A 15844-nucleotide genomic window follows, 5' to 3' on the forward strand; every position below is an offset into this window, starting at 1 on the left:
TGTGTGTGTGTGTGGGGGGGGGGGGGTTGAACCAAGCCAAGCCTTAGTCAAATGTGAAAACAGCAGACCCTCTGGAGGTCCTCAGAGACCTTCTTCTGGATTTAGAGCTCGGTTGTTGACGCCGGTCATTTGGAGCGGAGGACGACCTTTGGGATCCCGGCTGGATGAGCAGCGGCGTGAGTCAAAAGTCACTTCTGGGTTTGAACATGTCCTGCTGACACTGAGGCGCCGCACCTCCTCCACAGCTGCTCACCTGTTCCCACCGTAGAAGCAGAAAGCGACGCAGAAACACAAAGACTTGACCTCCAGGCATGAACACGACTCCGCTTCCGTGTGGGGCGGGAGGTGTGGCGTGGGTGTGTGTTCAGGCTGCTGTCATTCATACAGGTGTGTGTGTTCATGAACCATCAGGGTAAGAGCGCTCAAGTCAGAACCGGATTCTGCTGGAGAACAAGAATCTAATGTCACTAATGACCATGGCGGCCAGTTCTCCGTCTTCTGGACCTGAAACCTGCATTTGATGCTGTTGATCACAACATTATGATCACGTCTTTGAGATTATTATGGTCTGTCTAGGTCTGTGTTAGATTGGTTTGTCTTACACCTCGGTGGAAGAACTTTTATCGTCATGGTAGGTTCAATAACCTCTGAAATTAAAGATATATCTTGTGGCGTACCCCAGGGGTCAGTTCTAGGCCCCATTTTATATACGATCCCTCTCGGGAAACTACTTGGCAAATTTAGCCACATTTCTTATCATTGGTATGTAGATGACATTCAGCTTTACTGCTCCTTCCATCAAACGGACAATAATTTCTTGACGAATTTATTGGATTGTTTGGCAATCATTAATACGTGGTTCTTTGATGACCATCTACGCCTAAATGCTCAGAAGAAAGAAACAGTGATTTTTGCCCCAGTAAACAGCACCTTACATACTCCATACATATTTAACATTTAAGAGTTTCTGTACATATTGTTTATTTTTTTGTTAAGAGATGTAAATAAAGTATTTCTATTTCTATTCTATTTTATTTAACTTCATCACTCCACGGCTGCTGCAATTTCATTGTATCCCCATGTACAATGACAAGAAATGATTCTGATTCTGACCTTGGTTCTCTGAGTTCCTCTGTCCAGCCATGTGTCAGAAACCTCTAGGGGGTCGTTGACAAACTCCTACCTTTGGAAGGACATAAATTAATAAATTAATAGTCAGAGATTGTCATTTAAATTTCAATAGTTAAAAGTGTCATTTAAGAAAAATTGCAGGAAAAAATCTAGCTGCTGCGTTCTGAACAAGCTGGAGACTTCTTAAGGAACTCTTAGGACACGCTGCTAACAAGGAGTTACAGTAATCCAGCCTCGACGTAACAAATGCATGGATGAGTTTTTCAGCATCACTCTTAGAAAGTATATTTCTGATCTTAGCAATATTCCACAGGTGAAAAAAGGCAGTTCTACACGCCTGAGATATGTGAGCCTTAAATGATAAATCCTGGTCAAGTAAAACCCCAAGGTTTCTAACTGTGGAATTGGGGGCTATACTTATGCCATCCAGGGAGACTATCTGAGCAGACAGAGCAGCTCTGAGGTTTTTAGGACCAAGTATAATGACCTCAGTTTTTTCTGGGTTCAGGAGGTCTGTAACCCTTGTTCTATCCGAGGTACTTTAGCATTGGGAGTTGGGTCATCTAGACCCACTAGACAGTGCTCTGAACCTTTTTTCTTCAATGATTTGTGATCTTCACTGGTGTCCATGGATTACATGAAATCTTTCCACCTTTATCCACCTTTGTCATGGTAGGGGGAACACCTCAATGGAAGGGGGGGGGGGCTCATAGGACAGCACAAGTTAATAGTCATCCAGGTCTTGATAGTGAGAGACAGACGCGTCGGCTCACGTGTCGAGCTCATAAAGTGAAATCCCGTGTCGGTGGGCGTATCACTGCAGAAGACCGATACAGCCACTGTGTCGGTGTGGCACAGAGGAGCCAAACAAGGAAGCGCGTCTACCAGCAGTGTTGCCAGATTATGCAGTTTTCCACCCAATTGGGTGGGTTTGATTTTGTGGAGAAATTTAGATTTGGGCGGTTTTCTCCAATGAGTTATATTGCTAGAAGAGACACGCCCACTTGGGAAGCCTGGCCAACAATGGCGGAGCGCAAAACCATCTTGATGAGGTCGTTGGCGTCCACTTGACAATGATTTCTATAGCCTATGGTGGCCAATAAGTAGCTTTGATACAATTTTATATATATATATATGTATATATATATATAATTTGTTGTTAAATAAGAGAAACAGTCAGCCTTAAAAGCTCAAACTTTAATGAAAAGTGCATAGTTGCAGGACATCCTCACAACTAAAAAAAATTATTACAAAGAATTTGTAATAATGATTTCTAAACATTTAGAAGTTTTAGACCTCTTTGACATGTAATTTAAGTTATTTAGAAAAGTCCAACATTTTTTCTTTTCTTTTGAACTTATATTTTTTTTCAAACCTTTTGCAACAGAGAATTATACAAAAATCCACTATTTTTCATCATATTTTATTCCCAGTCATCAACAGATTAACCCTAAAAAATTTAACAAAAAAACTAATGGATTTACCCTAATGATTCATGTGATAAATCAATTTGGTGAATTTCTGCCATTTATTGTGTATTTTGGCAACACGACCTTGTCTTGAACAATAATAACTTTGAACAAGTAATTCCAATAAATCAAACTAATGGTTGTCAATGCCATATTGGCTGTCAGTGATATGAAAAACTCCAACTTGACCACGTTGATCCACCTGCACAGGCACATGCGCCTTGATGAATGGATATTCTGGGACCCCAGGACGGCTTTCCTTGCCCCTACCAGGATATCTACAACATCTTGAGATGGTATAACAAGTCCCCCGTTGTCTCTCAGTTTCAGCAGGTGATACATTAAAAGAAAAAATTATAGTCCTTACCTGTGAAATGTTATGCCTTCCTCCTCCATGGACTAATTTCTCCAATTTTGGCTGTTGAAACCCGCACAATGTACTGGCATTTAGCACAAAATGTGTTCACATGCATGTACTGCAGCAGTGACTTGACCTCACCAAGATGGCGGTGCTCTCCTCCCACAAGGAATCATGTCATGTCGCCTCCAGCTGTTGAACGCTTCTCCCCCCCCCCCCCCCCCCCCCCCCCGTGTTTGACTTTTTAGTTTACTGAATCTTTACCTAAGGTGTTGAAAGTGGTGTTTTTAATGAGGCAAGTGGAATTATTTAATGGTTTTAATAGTGTTTTGGACCTTTTGTTTCTCCCTTTCCTCTCGGTTTCCGCTTGATGTAGAAGAGTACAATTCCACTTCAAACGGACTCCTATTCAAAATGAATCAGTTTATGTTTTGGAGGTTAAATGTGGCATATGTTCCGCAGAACTGTCAAACTTAGAAGCACTTCCCCAATGCTGGGGCATTATAGAACAAGACATAGGAAAGACGAACTACAGTGTTTAGATTAAATGTATTAAGTATACCAGCTGAGTTTCAGAACTTGATTGCCTGCAATGACGTTTTTGGTCCAGCAGGAGTCAGTATTAAGTGAAACAGTATCGATACAGTCACAATACAGTTTGGGCAAAGTGCTGAAACGCTTCACGAGGCTTATCTACCTATCACTAGGTCTTGATGTCTTTAATGCAGGCATTCAGTTTCTCTATAGGGTAATTCTGATCAGGTTTAATGGATAAATACAACTGCGTATCATCTGCACAACTGAAAATTTAAATAATGTAGGTAGAGCGGTATAAACAGTACTTTACCCAAGGTTCAGTACAGTGTTTAAGTAGACTGTAAGCAAAAGAGAGCCAGGTGTGAGGCATCCAGGAGCTGTGAGCTGGGGTTCCTGGGAGATGTAGTGTATTCAGTACTTGGAGACAGTTCCCGCCAGTAAGCAGAGGGGGACACAGAGCTCTTACTGCTGACATTCACAAACCTGAAGAATCTTTATGATCAGTCTAAAGGTTTAGAAAAAGTGTCCATTAGTTCCAAACAAAATGTTTCTGCAATCTTTGTCCTAGGGCCTGTTTCAGAAAGGAGGTTTAGTGTAAACTCTGAGTGCATTAACCCTGAAATCAGGGAAACCCTGGGTTTTCCGTTTCAGAATGGGAGGTTTGTTAAACCAGAGAAAGCAGAGTAAGTCAAACCCGTTTCTGAAAGAGAGGTAACTTCTACTCGGAGTCAGTGTCCATGGTTACTTACGCTGTGAACCTAACCTGGTCAGGAGCAGGTTTTATTCTCTAAACTCAAGGTTTCTGCCGGTCCCCTCCCCTTTTTAAAGACGAAGCGGTATTTTTCGCTTTAACCTTCATTGCCCACATTTCCATCACACAGAGACGGTCTAAGTGACAAGAATGGCTTGACCTTTTTTGGAGGACCCAATAGACGATGAGGCTGCATTCATTCCTTGAGAATTATATTTACGTCGTGCGAGGATTTTGAGACCTAGACTGGATTTTTTGTCATTTCCCCATACGTTTTTGTTTGAGCGTTACCGTTTTTCGTTGCAGTCAATTACATATACACAATGAAAACAACATTAGGTATGTATTGCTATGTAGATGTTTCATATGTCAAATATTGTCAACAAAGCCTACATCCATGACATGCTCACATTTGACCTGATTGAATTATGTTTTTATACTTCATTTTTAGCTGCTGCCATGTTCTTTTAATTCCTGCAGGATTGCATCTACATGGAAATGAAATCAGGGACATTGAATTAGATTAATGTAACAATTATTTTATGGAAACACAATTTGCTAATACTGCTTACTTTCTTTATCCCATAGACAAAAGTTCACTTTTAAAAACACAATTGCATGTATTAACATTAAACTGACCAACGTTTGCAAGAGGGGAAGGTTAACAATAAAGTCCTCTAAACATTACAGACGTTAAATGCATTTTTCCCCCAGATTGGTTCTGTACACTATGCAGCATTTCATGCATTTACACCAGGAATAACACTTCAAAAGTACACCAAAATATCACCATTTTTTATTTCACACCTTACGCTATTTAAAAAGTTATTACAGCCAATATTTTATAACAATGATTTAAAAGCAAACCTACGCATTAACTTGAGCAGCTATGTTTTCCACGCTAACTGTCTCTGTTTTGCAGATGCAGCGGTGTTGCTTTTCTTCTGGAATATCTGCTCATATTCACTGTAACTCTGCAGCAGCACGTCAAGTTCAGCTGGAGAAAAATATGCAGACCTCTTTTTTCCACGGTTGCCATGGTGACTCGTAATATCTGCGCTCCATTGATAATGGCTTCTTATGGTCGCGGTGCGCACGCTCACCTCCGAATCAGTCCACTCAGAGTTGATTGATCTAACGCGGATCAGCTTCTCTGAAACAGAAAACTCAGAGTTGTTAATCTCTCGATTGACCAACTCAGAGTTCAAGTTCAACCTCAGAGTTGGTTGAACCTCCTTTCTGAAACAGGCCCCTGAACACAGCAGCAGCTGCAGGTTTTTCCTCACAGACACTGAAGATGCTTTGGCAGCTTCATCACCCACTTACCCTTCTCCACAGAGGATGTTCAGACACCTGTGAGCACCGTGATGGTAACACACCTGACAGCACACCTGTTCAGGTACAGGTATGTGTGGATCTGGTCCCACCCCCACAAAGGGGTGTGAGTGGCACTGATGCAGGGAGAACTGTATCCAATATTACCAGCCTTTGTACAGCAAAAGCAAGTTTTTACTGAAGGAAAACCCAAAAAAAGGGAATGTGAATGGATGCAGGAATCAGCTTGGAGGAAACATCAGCCCAAAGTTAAATACCTTAAAGGAATTCCACTGCTAACTCTTTGCCTTTTTGATCAAATAACCAGTCAACATGAAGCAGTGACATCATCATTTATTTCAGAGATGTATTTGTGTCACACCAACCAAAGTATCTTTTAACAAAGTATATAAACTTTACATTTGAGAAAATCTGGATTTGCAAATGAATGTTCTGGATCTTCCCTCTACTCATGTTTTCATGATTGTGAGAGAAAAAACAATTTTTGTGCTTCAGCACCAAACATTTGTCAATGTTCATGTTTTGAACTGGGGGTCCCTGTATCCAGCTGTTTTCTATGGAACCAAAGTCTTCTGGATTCCATTTCAGGCTTTTATCAGCAACGACTTTTAATCTTTAGTCTCTGTTCGGTCTTCAGGATTCAGACTTAAAGTCATAAAAGATTTAACGCTCGTTTCAGGACCTGAAAGGAACCGAGTCTGGTGGACGAAGAACTTCAGTTACAAAGGAAGGACAGGGCTCCTGTTTGACCTGAAACCAATGATGAAATGATTCATTCAATAGTTTCTGTGCCACTAGTGGGCTTCAGATTAGTGTGGGATGGGAGCACTGCTGCACCTATACGCCAACATGAACATTTCTGGCCACTGAAAGAGCCTTTTAGTCCATGCCAATAGGAGTTAATGATAATAACAGGATTAGGCCTGCACAATATACCGCAAATTTATCGTTATCGCAATATCCAGCTCTGCAATATGCATATCGCAAAAGACGGCAAATATCGCAATAAATCGCAAACCCAAAATGTGTTAAAACAATCTTCTAGCAGCTTGAAGCATTTAACGAATCAAATAAATCCCTTTATGCTTTGACCAATCAGATGGAGGTCTATTAAGTTAGATGTTTGTCCCCCATGTCGATGAGGGTCATTTGGAGTATAATTTTAAACTGTTGCAATGAAATGGGAATGATGTTCTTGTTTATTTTTCTATTTGTTTATTTACCGCAAATTTATCGTTATCGCAATATTGATCACTAATATCGCATATCGCAAGTATTCCTCATATCGTGCAGCCCTAAACAGGATGAAACCAAAGCCAACTGGAAAGAGCAGTGAAAAAAGAGCCCAAAACATACAGTAGTTTTCAGCTGGAAAGAGACAAGAATGAACAAGAGACCGGGCATTACATCCAAATTGCTCCTTTTCCAGAGACTAGCCCCACATGTGTTTGTGAGGCTGTTTTCTGTCCAACGGCTAGTTGAAAAGATAAATCTATAGGTGTTATGAATAAATGAAAAATTGTTCTTTTATTCATCTTTGAACAAAAATCTTCATCAAACAAAGAATTCAGGTTTAAAAAACATCCAGCTCCAAGCAGGACAAAAGTACAAACACAGCAAATTTCCATTTGACCCATAAATAATTCCTATAAACCTTCAATTTGTCAAAGTTTATCATACTTCATGTCTGCTCTTCAGAATAATTAGTCCAAATCCTAAAAACATAAATTAGCAGTGGCTCCTCGCCAACCCTGATCAGCTTCTGCAACCCTCGACCCAACGCGCATCCGTTGATTTACCTCATAAATTACAGCTAATAAAACGACCTTCCATCAGTCAGCGCCGTCCTGAGGGAGGGGCTTCTTCAGGTTCACCTGCACCTGCAGGTCCAAAGCAGCTCTGGCACCGGCCACGTCTCCGCCCGACATCAGCTGGTCCTCTGCGGTTCGATGTGCAGCGTGGGCCAAACCCCACAAAGGAACTGAGCAAAGGACAGCATGAAAAACCACCGAGGTTCTGGGACTGAAGGTGGATGAAAACAAAAGCAGCCCTCACCTTGACCTTTGCTCTGCGCTTGAGGAAGGTGGATCTGATCTGCAGGCTGAGAGAGCAACAGTCTTTAGATTCCCATTCGCTGTGGTCATGCAGTCCACACAGCAATACCTGAGAAGAATGTGCAGGTAGGACCCCAGACCCGTGAAGATGTGCCACCAGGCGTGGAACTGTGTCAAGACTCCAAGTCCGGGGGGCAGAACTCGTCTGCTGGTTCTGTCATTGACAGGAAACATACTTGTGTCAAAGACATCCTGAAAATGATTGACAGATGTCACTTCTGTCCTGTCTTTGTTTAAGCGAGCTCCAAATAGAGCTTTCTGATGACCGCCGTGATGAACCAGCCGGAGTCGTGGTTAACCCCCCCCCCCGTAATAGATGGTTTCCCCGAGAAGAACAGTGACTGATTCTTTATCAAACCGCCGTGTTGTGCACTCAAGAACGCACGCAGCTTGTAATGGAAATGAATAATTAGAACGCAGTAAATCTGTCGAATTTACTCGCGAGAGGGAAACTTCTGTTGTAGAATGAGGATGTGTGTGTGTTTCTGAAACCGCGCACATGTGTGTGTGTGTGAGTAGAGTTTGCGTGTGCAGCGTAAAGGGAGTGAAGGACAGTAATGAAAGGTTTCCCCCAGAAACCCTTGAAGTCTGAACACAGGACTAAATTCAAATTCAAATTTTATTTGTCACACACACAATCATACAGCGTACAATGTGCAGTGAAATGCTTAGAAAAAGTCAATTATCAGCAAAGGTGAAAGTGTTTAATGTGTTTCTTATAGTTCTAACCACGCACCATATTCAGAATTTAAGAACAAAAACGTGCGGTGAATCTCATCACCCTCATGACTCTAGCTCCACAGCACAGCTGAGCTTACCTGAGCTGCTCACAGAAGATGTTGTCGATGTTCCACAGCAGAAAGCCCAACATGAAGATGGCTAAAGACGCGTAACACAATGGCCTAAGCCACGGGTACACCCTGAAAACAAACGGCAGTGGAGTCAGGCTGCAGCCTGGAGGTCCCACAGACGTTATGTTTCAGCAGCCTAACCTACCATGTAACAATGAAGATGGACCGCATCACCAGACAAGCCACCAGAACTCCATACATGACCTGTAAGATGGAGAAGCTCATGAAGTTCTGCTCCTTCAGCAGTCTCCATTGAAGGTTCAAAGCCAAGTCCGTTTGTGAAAGTGAATCTCCATGGTTCCAGCATTTAGTACAGCACCGTGAAAAAACCTCAAATGTCTTCCAACTGAAGGGAACCTCACTGCTGTGGATCCAGATACTACAAAATGTAATCAATCAGGACCAAATGAGGCTACAGCCTCTTTATTTTTATTTTTTCTGAGGATCTAGGACAGAGGATCAGATCCACTTTAGGACAGAGGATCAGATCCACTTTAGGACACAGGATCAGATCCAATTTAGGACAGAGGATCTGGATCCAATTTAGGACAGAGGATCAGATCCACTTTAGGACAGAGGATCTGGATCCAATTTAGGACAGAGGATCAGATCCACTTTAGGACAGAGGATCTGGATCCACTTTAGGACAGAGGATCAGATCCACTTTAGGACACAGGATCAGATCCACTTTAGGACACAGGATCAGATCCACTTTAGGACAGAGGATCTGGATCCACTTTAGGACAGAGGATCTGGATCCACTTTAGGTCAGAGGATCGGATCCACTTTAGGACAGAGGATCAGATCCACTTTAGGTCAGAGGATCGGATCCACTTTAGGACAGAGGATCAGATCCACTTTAGGACAGAGGATCTGGATCCACTTTAGGTCAGAGGATCTGGATCCACTTTAGGACAGAAGATCTGAATCCACTTTAGGACAGAGGATCTGGATCCACGTTAGGACAGACGATATGGATCCACTTTAGGTCAGAGGATCTGGATCCACTTTAGGTCAGAAGATCTTGATCCACTTTAGGTCAGAGGATCGGATCCACTTTAGGTCAGAGGATCAGATCCACTTTAGGACAGAGGATCTGGATCCACTTTAGGTCAGAGGATCAGATCCACTTTAGGTCAGAGGATCAGATCCACTTTAGTACAGAGGATCAGATCCACTTTAGGACAGAGGATCTGGATCCAATTTAGGACAGAGGATCAGATCCACTTTAGGACAGAGGATCTGGATCCACTTTAGGACAGAGGATCAGATCCACTTTAGGACACAGGATCAGATCCACTTTAGGACACAGGATCAGATCCACTTTAGGACAGAGGATCTGGATCCAATTTAGGACAGAGGATCAGATCCACTTTAGGACAGAGGATCTGGATCCACTTTAGGTCAGAGGATCGGATCCACTTTAGGACAGAGGATCAGATCCACTTTAGGTCAGAGGATCGGATCCACTTTAGGACAGAGGATCAGATCCACTTTAGGACAGAGGATCTGGATCCACTTTAGGTCAGAGGATCTGGATCCACTTTAGGACAGAAGATCTGAATCCACTTTAGGACAGAGGATCTGGATCCACGTTAGGACAGACGATATGGATCCACTTTAGGTCAGAGGATCTGGATCCACTTTAGGTCAGAAGATCTTGATCCACTTTAGGTCAGAGGATCGGATCCACTTTAGGTCAGAGGATCAGATCCACTTTAGGACAGAGGATCTGGATCCACTTTAGGTCAGAGGATCAGATCCACTTTAGGTCAGAGGATCAGATCCACTTTAGTACAGAGGATCAGATCCACTTTAGGACAGAGGATCTGGATCCACTTTAGGTCAGAGGATCTGGATCCACTTTAGGACAGATGATCAGATCCAATTTAGTACAGAGGATCAGATCCACTTTAGGACAGAGGATCTGGATCCACTTTAGGTCAGAGGATCAGATCCACTTTAGGACAGAGGATCAGATGCACTTTAGGACAGAGGATCTGGATCCGCTTTAGGACAGAGGATCAGATCCACTTTAGGTCAGAGGATCAGATGCACTTTAGGACAGAGGATCAGATCCGCTTTAGGACAGAGGATCAGATCCAATCAGATCGAATGTGAAGGTCATGACAGTCTGACAGAGAACCTGACTTCACCAAACTGTGCATGTGCAGCTGAATGTTCAGCCCTGGTGAACGTGGCCTGAGTCTCAGCGACCTGACAGCAGCCTCACCTGGTGAAACACGGGCTCCTTCCACTGCAGGTACACCTGCAACAACACGTCCATGAGAGCACACACACACACACACACACACACACACGCATAGGCTGCTATATGTCGAAACCTGATTTACTGTTGAAATGACTGAACAGAAGAACTCACCAGGCTGACTGACATGCTGAAGACGAACAACAAGGTGATGGGAATCAAACCCACGGTCTTCTCCTGCTTGAAGCACTCGTACCTACAAAACATTAGTCTGAAATGTTCAGCTGTCACTGTGGATGACATGCTGGTCTGAAGGGTTGGATCACTTACAGACAGTAGACAAACACACACGTGCTGTAAATCATCGGCAGCTCGTCCAGCAACTGCAGGCATTCCAGAGAAACACTGCTTAACATGTGCTCAACATCAGGCGTGCGCACGCTACTGCCGTGTGGGCTCACCTGCATCTCATACAGCAGCGTCATGTGGAAGCACCAGGATCCCACACCTACAGCTGACAGCCAGAGAGGACAGGTGAGCTGCGGAAGGAAGCTGGGAACGGTTGGGTACGGCTCCACTAACCTGCTAGACCCAGGAAGGAACAGATGTACCGAAACTCCAGGCCGTTCCGAAACGTCTGCAGGGCACCAAATAGAGGAGGAAGGATCATGATTAGGTTGCTGACAGTGTTCCCTGTTTAAACAACAGAGATAGTGAGACAGAGAGCAGACAGTGAGTCTGGAAGCCGTCCACTGCAGTACAGACGTGCACATGAGCTTCACCTGTCGTCTTCTTCACCTGCAGTCATGACATGAAACACCAACTCATAATGACATACATGTGTCCACTAACCTGTTCCATCAATGCAATTTCAAAGTTTGATTCTTAAAAATGTATCCCCAAAATTGATTTTTTGCATATTTCCTGTTTAAATATGTCACACGACAGATTATTACACAATCCATGAATGTTTGAGTTAGACACCAGTGATTGTTGCTCAAGTTCAAAAGGGGTGCTTTGGTTTACGTTTTTCTCTGACTGACTGCAAACATGGATATAATACGGCAGTGGCTCAGGCGGTTGAGCGGGTCGTCCAATGGTCTAAAGCAGGGGTCGGGAACCTTTTTGGCGAGAGAGCCATAAACGCCACATATTTTTAAATGTAATTTCCAAAGAGCCATACAATAATGTAGTGTCCCTTTCCCACACTGAGGCACGGAGACTTAACCTCTCTTAAGGTTCTTTATTCTGGTTACTATAGACCGCAACGAACGCCGTACAATTAATTCAGCAACTCCTGAATCTCTCCCGCCGAGACGAGACGAGAGCGCTTCTCCCAACTTTATATTCCCCCCTCCCGCTCCAGCCCTCCCATTTCCCTTATTCGGCCCATAGCTGAACCCCATTGGTCCAAATTACCTAACAACAGGCTGAGCGACAGAACTGAGAGCCAATCAGATCTCTGCTTGAGCGATGCGTTCAATGAACTCCAGAACTTTTAACGCGGCCCAACAGGCGCCCAATAAAACTCTGTCCGGGACAATATATAAGTGAATGTGTGCATTTGATGTAATTTCAACATTTTTAAAGTACAAGAAGTCTGTGGATTCTTTTTAATAACATTGTTATGCTGTTGCTGATAAATGATGAGTATTTCTCGTGGTAGTTTTGCTGATGGTCTAGTCTGGTTGATACGTGGTGAGTTTCTGCTTCGTGCAGGCGTTGAGACGTTAAACGTGATCTTAGGTCTGAATGTTCTGTAGATGTGAGACAGACATGGAACCAAACACACACTCACACTGCAGTGAGTGACGGGCAGCGGGTTTACGTTTTTACAATCCCTGCGCGGTTCACCTTACTGGCGGTGCCCACCCTCTGGTTTCTCCCTCACACATCCCGTCCCCGCAACTGCGCGCTCTTCCTCAGAGAGGAGCGCGCAGTTTTAGGCACGTCAATTCACAGGTTTCCAGCTGGTACAAACTCTGTGAAATAATAGATAATAGTAACTGATAGCGCTGGCGCAGATTTTTCTCTCAAAGCACCGCTACTACTGCGCGCCTCTGGCATCGCATCGCGCCAGACAAGGACTGGTCTAATGAAAAAAAAAAGTATAATTAAAGATTTGTCTGCGAGCCACATGTGACCATCAAAAGAGCCACATATGGCTCGCGAGCCATAGGTTCCCGACCCCTGATCTAAAGGGTCGTCGGTTCGATCCCCGCTCCCCCCCAGGCCAACTTTTGTTGTGTCCTTGGGCAAGACACTCCACCCTCCTTGCCTCCAGTGTGGCTCGACTGGTGTGTAAATGTGTGTGAATGTCCCGGTGATGGTCAGAGGCGCTGTACTGGCAGCCACGCCTCCGTCAGTCTGCCCCAGGGCAGCTATGGTACATCAGTCCTTACATCACCAAGTATGAATGAATGATGGACACACTGGAAGAACTTTCAGCGTCTGGGAAAACCCTGATAAATCCAATCTATTACTATATTATTACAAATGTGTCAAAGTTAGACTTTCAATCAAATAGGAATGGTTAAGGGAGGATTAATCACTGATTCATATTTTGGGTGTTTTTTTGTTGGTCTGTTGGTCTTTAGACGACTTTTAGGCTGAAAAGAGTGACAATCTGGCAACACGGGCAGAGATTGAATAATGATTCAAAGCAATTATGAAAAAATGGTCAAATGATCCGATGGTTGTAAACAGAGAAAACCAGACATTTGTTGCCAAACTTCCAAAAGTGCTGGAAGAAAAAAAAAGGAAAGAAAAGCTAGAAAATCATAATTTGTTCCTTCTGGGAAGTGAAGGATTAATAAATTAGTACAGGGGTGCTCACACTTTTTTGGCATGTGAGCTACTTTTGAATCGTCAATGTCTTAAAGATATATATATATATATATATATATAAAATACCATTAGTAAATGTTTGTTAGTTATGTTTATTAGTAACATTATTGTTTATGTACTGATGATTAAAAACTACACAGTGAGATTACACAAAGATACTTCTGTATTAACAGATGAAGCGTTTTATTACAAAGACAGAAAGCAGCAACCATCGTATGTCATGCTCTGCTGTAAACCGTGCAATGGGGGGAGCATCAAGGCTTTTCAAAGGCGCTGCTGGCTCCGTACGAAGCAGGTGACTCGGACGCTTCCTTATGAGCTCGTATTTATCAGGTGAGAACTGCAGAGGCGATAGCGGAGCGGTCTTCTGCCGGGAACTTGACGTGACGCGGGGCAGAGAGCAACTCTGACGACAGAGAGTTCGCGCTCAGTGAATTTAAACACACGTCTGGAGCGACGTGTGCTTCAGAGGATGTCCGATTGGCCGTTCTGCATGTCAATCAAGTCCCGTACTTCTTGGTGAGGATTTTGATTGGCTGGTGGATTTTTAAAAAGTACTTTTTTTTATCTTCTCTGTCCCGCGATTTACCTTCGTGTCCTTGAAGATCGACCGGTAGATCGCGATCGACGTAATGAGCACCACTGAATTAGTACATTTAATAAATGTAATGCTTTTCCAAGTAAAAATAATGTGAATAATATAGAAAAACATTTAAATGTGATTTCAGTTTTGAAATTCTTATGTCAACATTTAGATTTTTGACAATGTTGTTGTCTAAATGGACCAATAAAGAACTTATTCTACGTTTTACCCTTCAGGTTAGGATTTAATATTATAATGAACACAACTGCTGCGAGGGGCCCCATTGTCCCCTTTGAAGTCCGCCACTGGCATCAGGTTGACGTGCACGCCCGGCTGCGCGTGTGTGCTGTTATCACCACAAACGCTTTCTGGAATGCCCGCATGCGGGTAAAAGGTGAGGCCGCGTGAACGCGCACCCACAACCAACTCACGCCTTTATGCCTCTGAGCGGCAGCTCGAGACCGGAGTGCGCGTGCGTGTAGCCAGGGTGAGGTGTAAACCCCCCCCCCCCAGTCTCGCCCTGCGCTCTGCAGCTAGCTAACCCTTAGCCGGAGCCCGCGGACCCCCACCCCCCTCCCCACCTCTCGCAGAGATGGTGCCCCCTCCCTCCAGGACTCACAGAACTCAGCCACGTAGACGGTCACCTCGTAGTTCTCCTCGCACCAGTCCAGCGTGGAGGTCGGCGGACCCCACAGACCCAGCCTGCGCGCGGAGGGAGCCATGATGAAGAGGAGCCGCTGTTCCAGCGCGCGAGCCTTCTTCCTCGCGCCACAGGACGGAAATAACGCGAGCGTGACCGTTTCCGTGATCACGCGTCAGATGATGAGTGAAACTCCGGCGTTTACCGACTCAACCGTTGAGTTTGGGGAACTGGCCAGTTTCCGGTCTCCAGTTCAATTGAGCATCCAGTAAAACCAGAAAGTAGAAATGATAAATGCAGACAAATATAGATCATTTATTATAAATGAAAACGAATGTAGATCATTTATGAATGTAATAAACAATAGATCTTTTCTTTTAAGTTAAATACATATGGATCATTTTTTATAATTGTAAACGAATATAGATCATTTACTATAAAAGTAATAACATATGGATCATTTAGTATGAATGTAATAATCATGAAGTCATGAAAATGTCATGATTTAAAGGATTGACATGGACATTGAAACATGAACTAGACTTGAGACCAGGTATAGTCACCATTAAGGGCAACGAACTTGCATTGGTTAATGGGTCTGGATCTCTGTGACCCTTGTTCTATCCTAGGCACTTGAACGTTGGGAGGTGGGTCATCTAGACCCACTAGACAGCTGGGTCATCTAGACCCACTAGACAGTTGGGTCATCTAGACCCACTAGACAGTGCTCTGAACCTTTTTTCTTCAATGATTTGTGATCTTCACTGGTGTCCATGGATTACATGAAATCTTTCCACCTTTATCCACCTTTGTCATGGTAGGGAGAACACCTCAATGGAAGGGGGGGGGGGGGGTCATAGGTTAGCACAAGGGTTCAGAGCAGAAGCAGGTGATGAGGTGAATTGGTCCCAGCTGGTGGAGTCAGGAGCAGAGCAGGAGGGGGAGGAGACTGACAGGCACCAAAAAAGAAAACGTATTATTTGTTCATCATTCATACAATTAACTTTAAGATCAACTTT

The 15844-nt window shown here is 43.7% G+C and overlaps 1 protein-coding gene across 3 annotated transcripts; it reads right to left on the minus strand.

Annotated features, from left to right (window-relative positions):
- Nucleotides 1-5896: 5896 nt before the first annotated feature.
- acer3 (alkaline ceramidase 3) lies at nt 5897-15052 on the minus strand. 3 transcript variants are annotated; one of them, XM_023962622.1, is made up of 11 exons: nt 14830-15052; nt 11338-11392; nt 11217-11269; nt 11086-11138; nt 10930-11011; nt 10780-10815; nt 8692-8750; nt 8514-8615; nt 7745-7849; nt 7637-7682; nt 5897-7562 (listed from the first exon to the last, which is right to left on the minus strand). In XM_023962622.1, the coding sequence occupies exons 1-11, from the start codon at nt 14905-14907 to the stop codon at nt 7509-7511; spliced, it is 723 nt and encodes a 240-aa protein (XP_023818390.1). In that variant the 5' UTR covers nt 14908-15052; the 3' UTR covers nt 5897-7508. The 3 variants fall into 3 exon arrangements, with proteins under 3 accessions (XP_023818390.1, XP_023818389.1, XP_023818391.1); XM_023962621.1 differs by having other exon boundaries at nt 11338-11448; nt 14805-15046; XM_023962623.1 differs by having other exon boundaries at nt 11338-11448; nt 14830-14952.
- Nucleotides 15053-15844: the final 792 nt, after the last annotated feature.

This window comes from Oryzias latipes, chromosome 14, assembly GCF_002234675.1.
Source record: "Oryzias latipes chromosome 14, ASM223467v1".
Lineage (NCBI taxonomy): Eukaryota > Metazoa > Chordata > Actinopteri > Beloniformes > Adrianichthyidae > Oryzias > Oryzias latipes.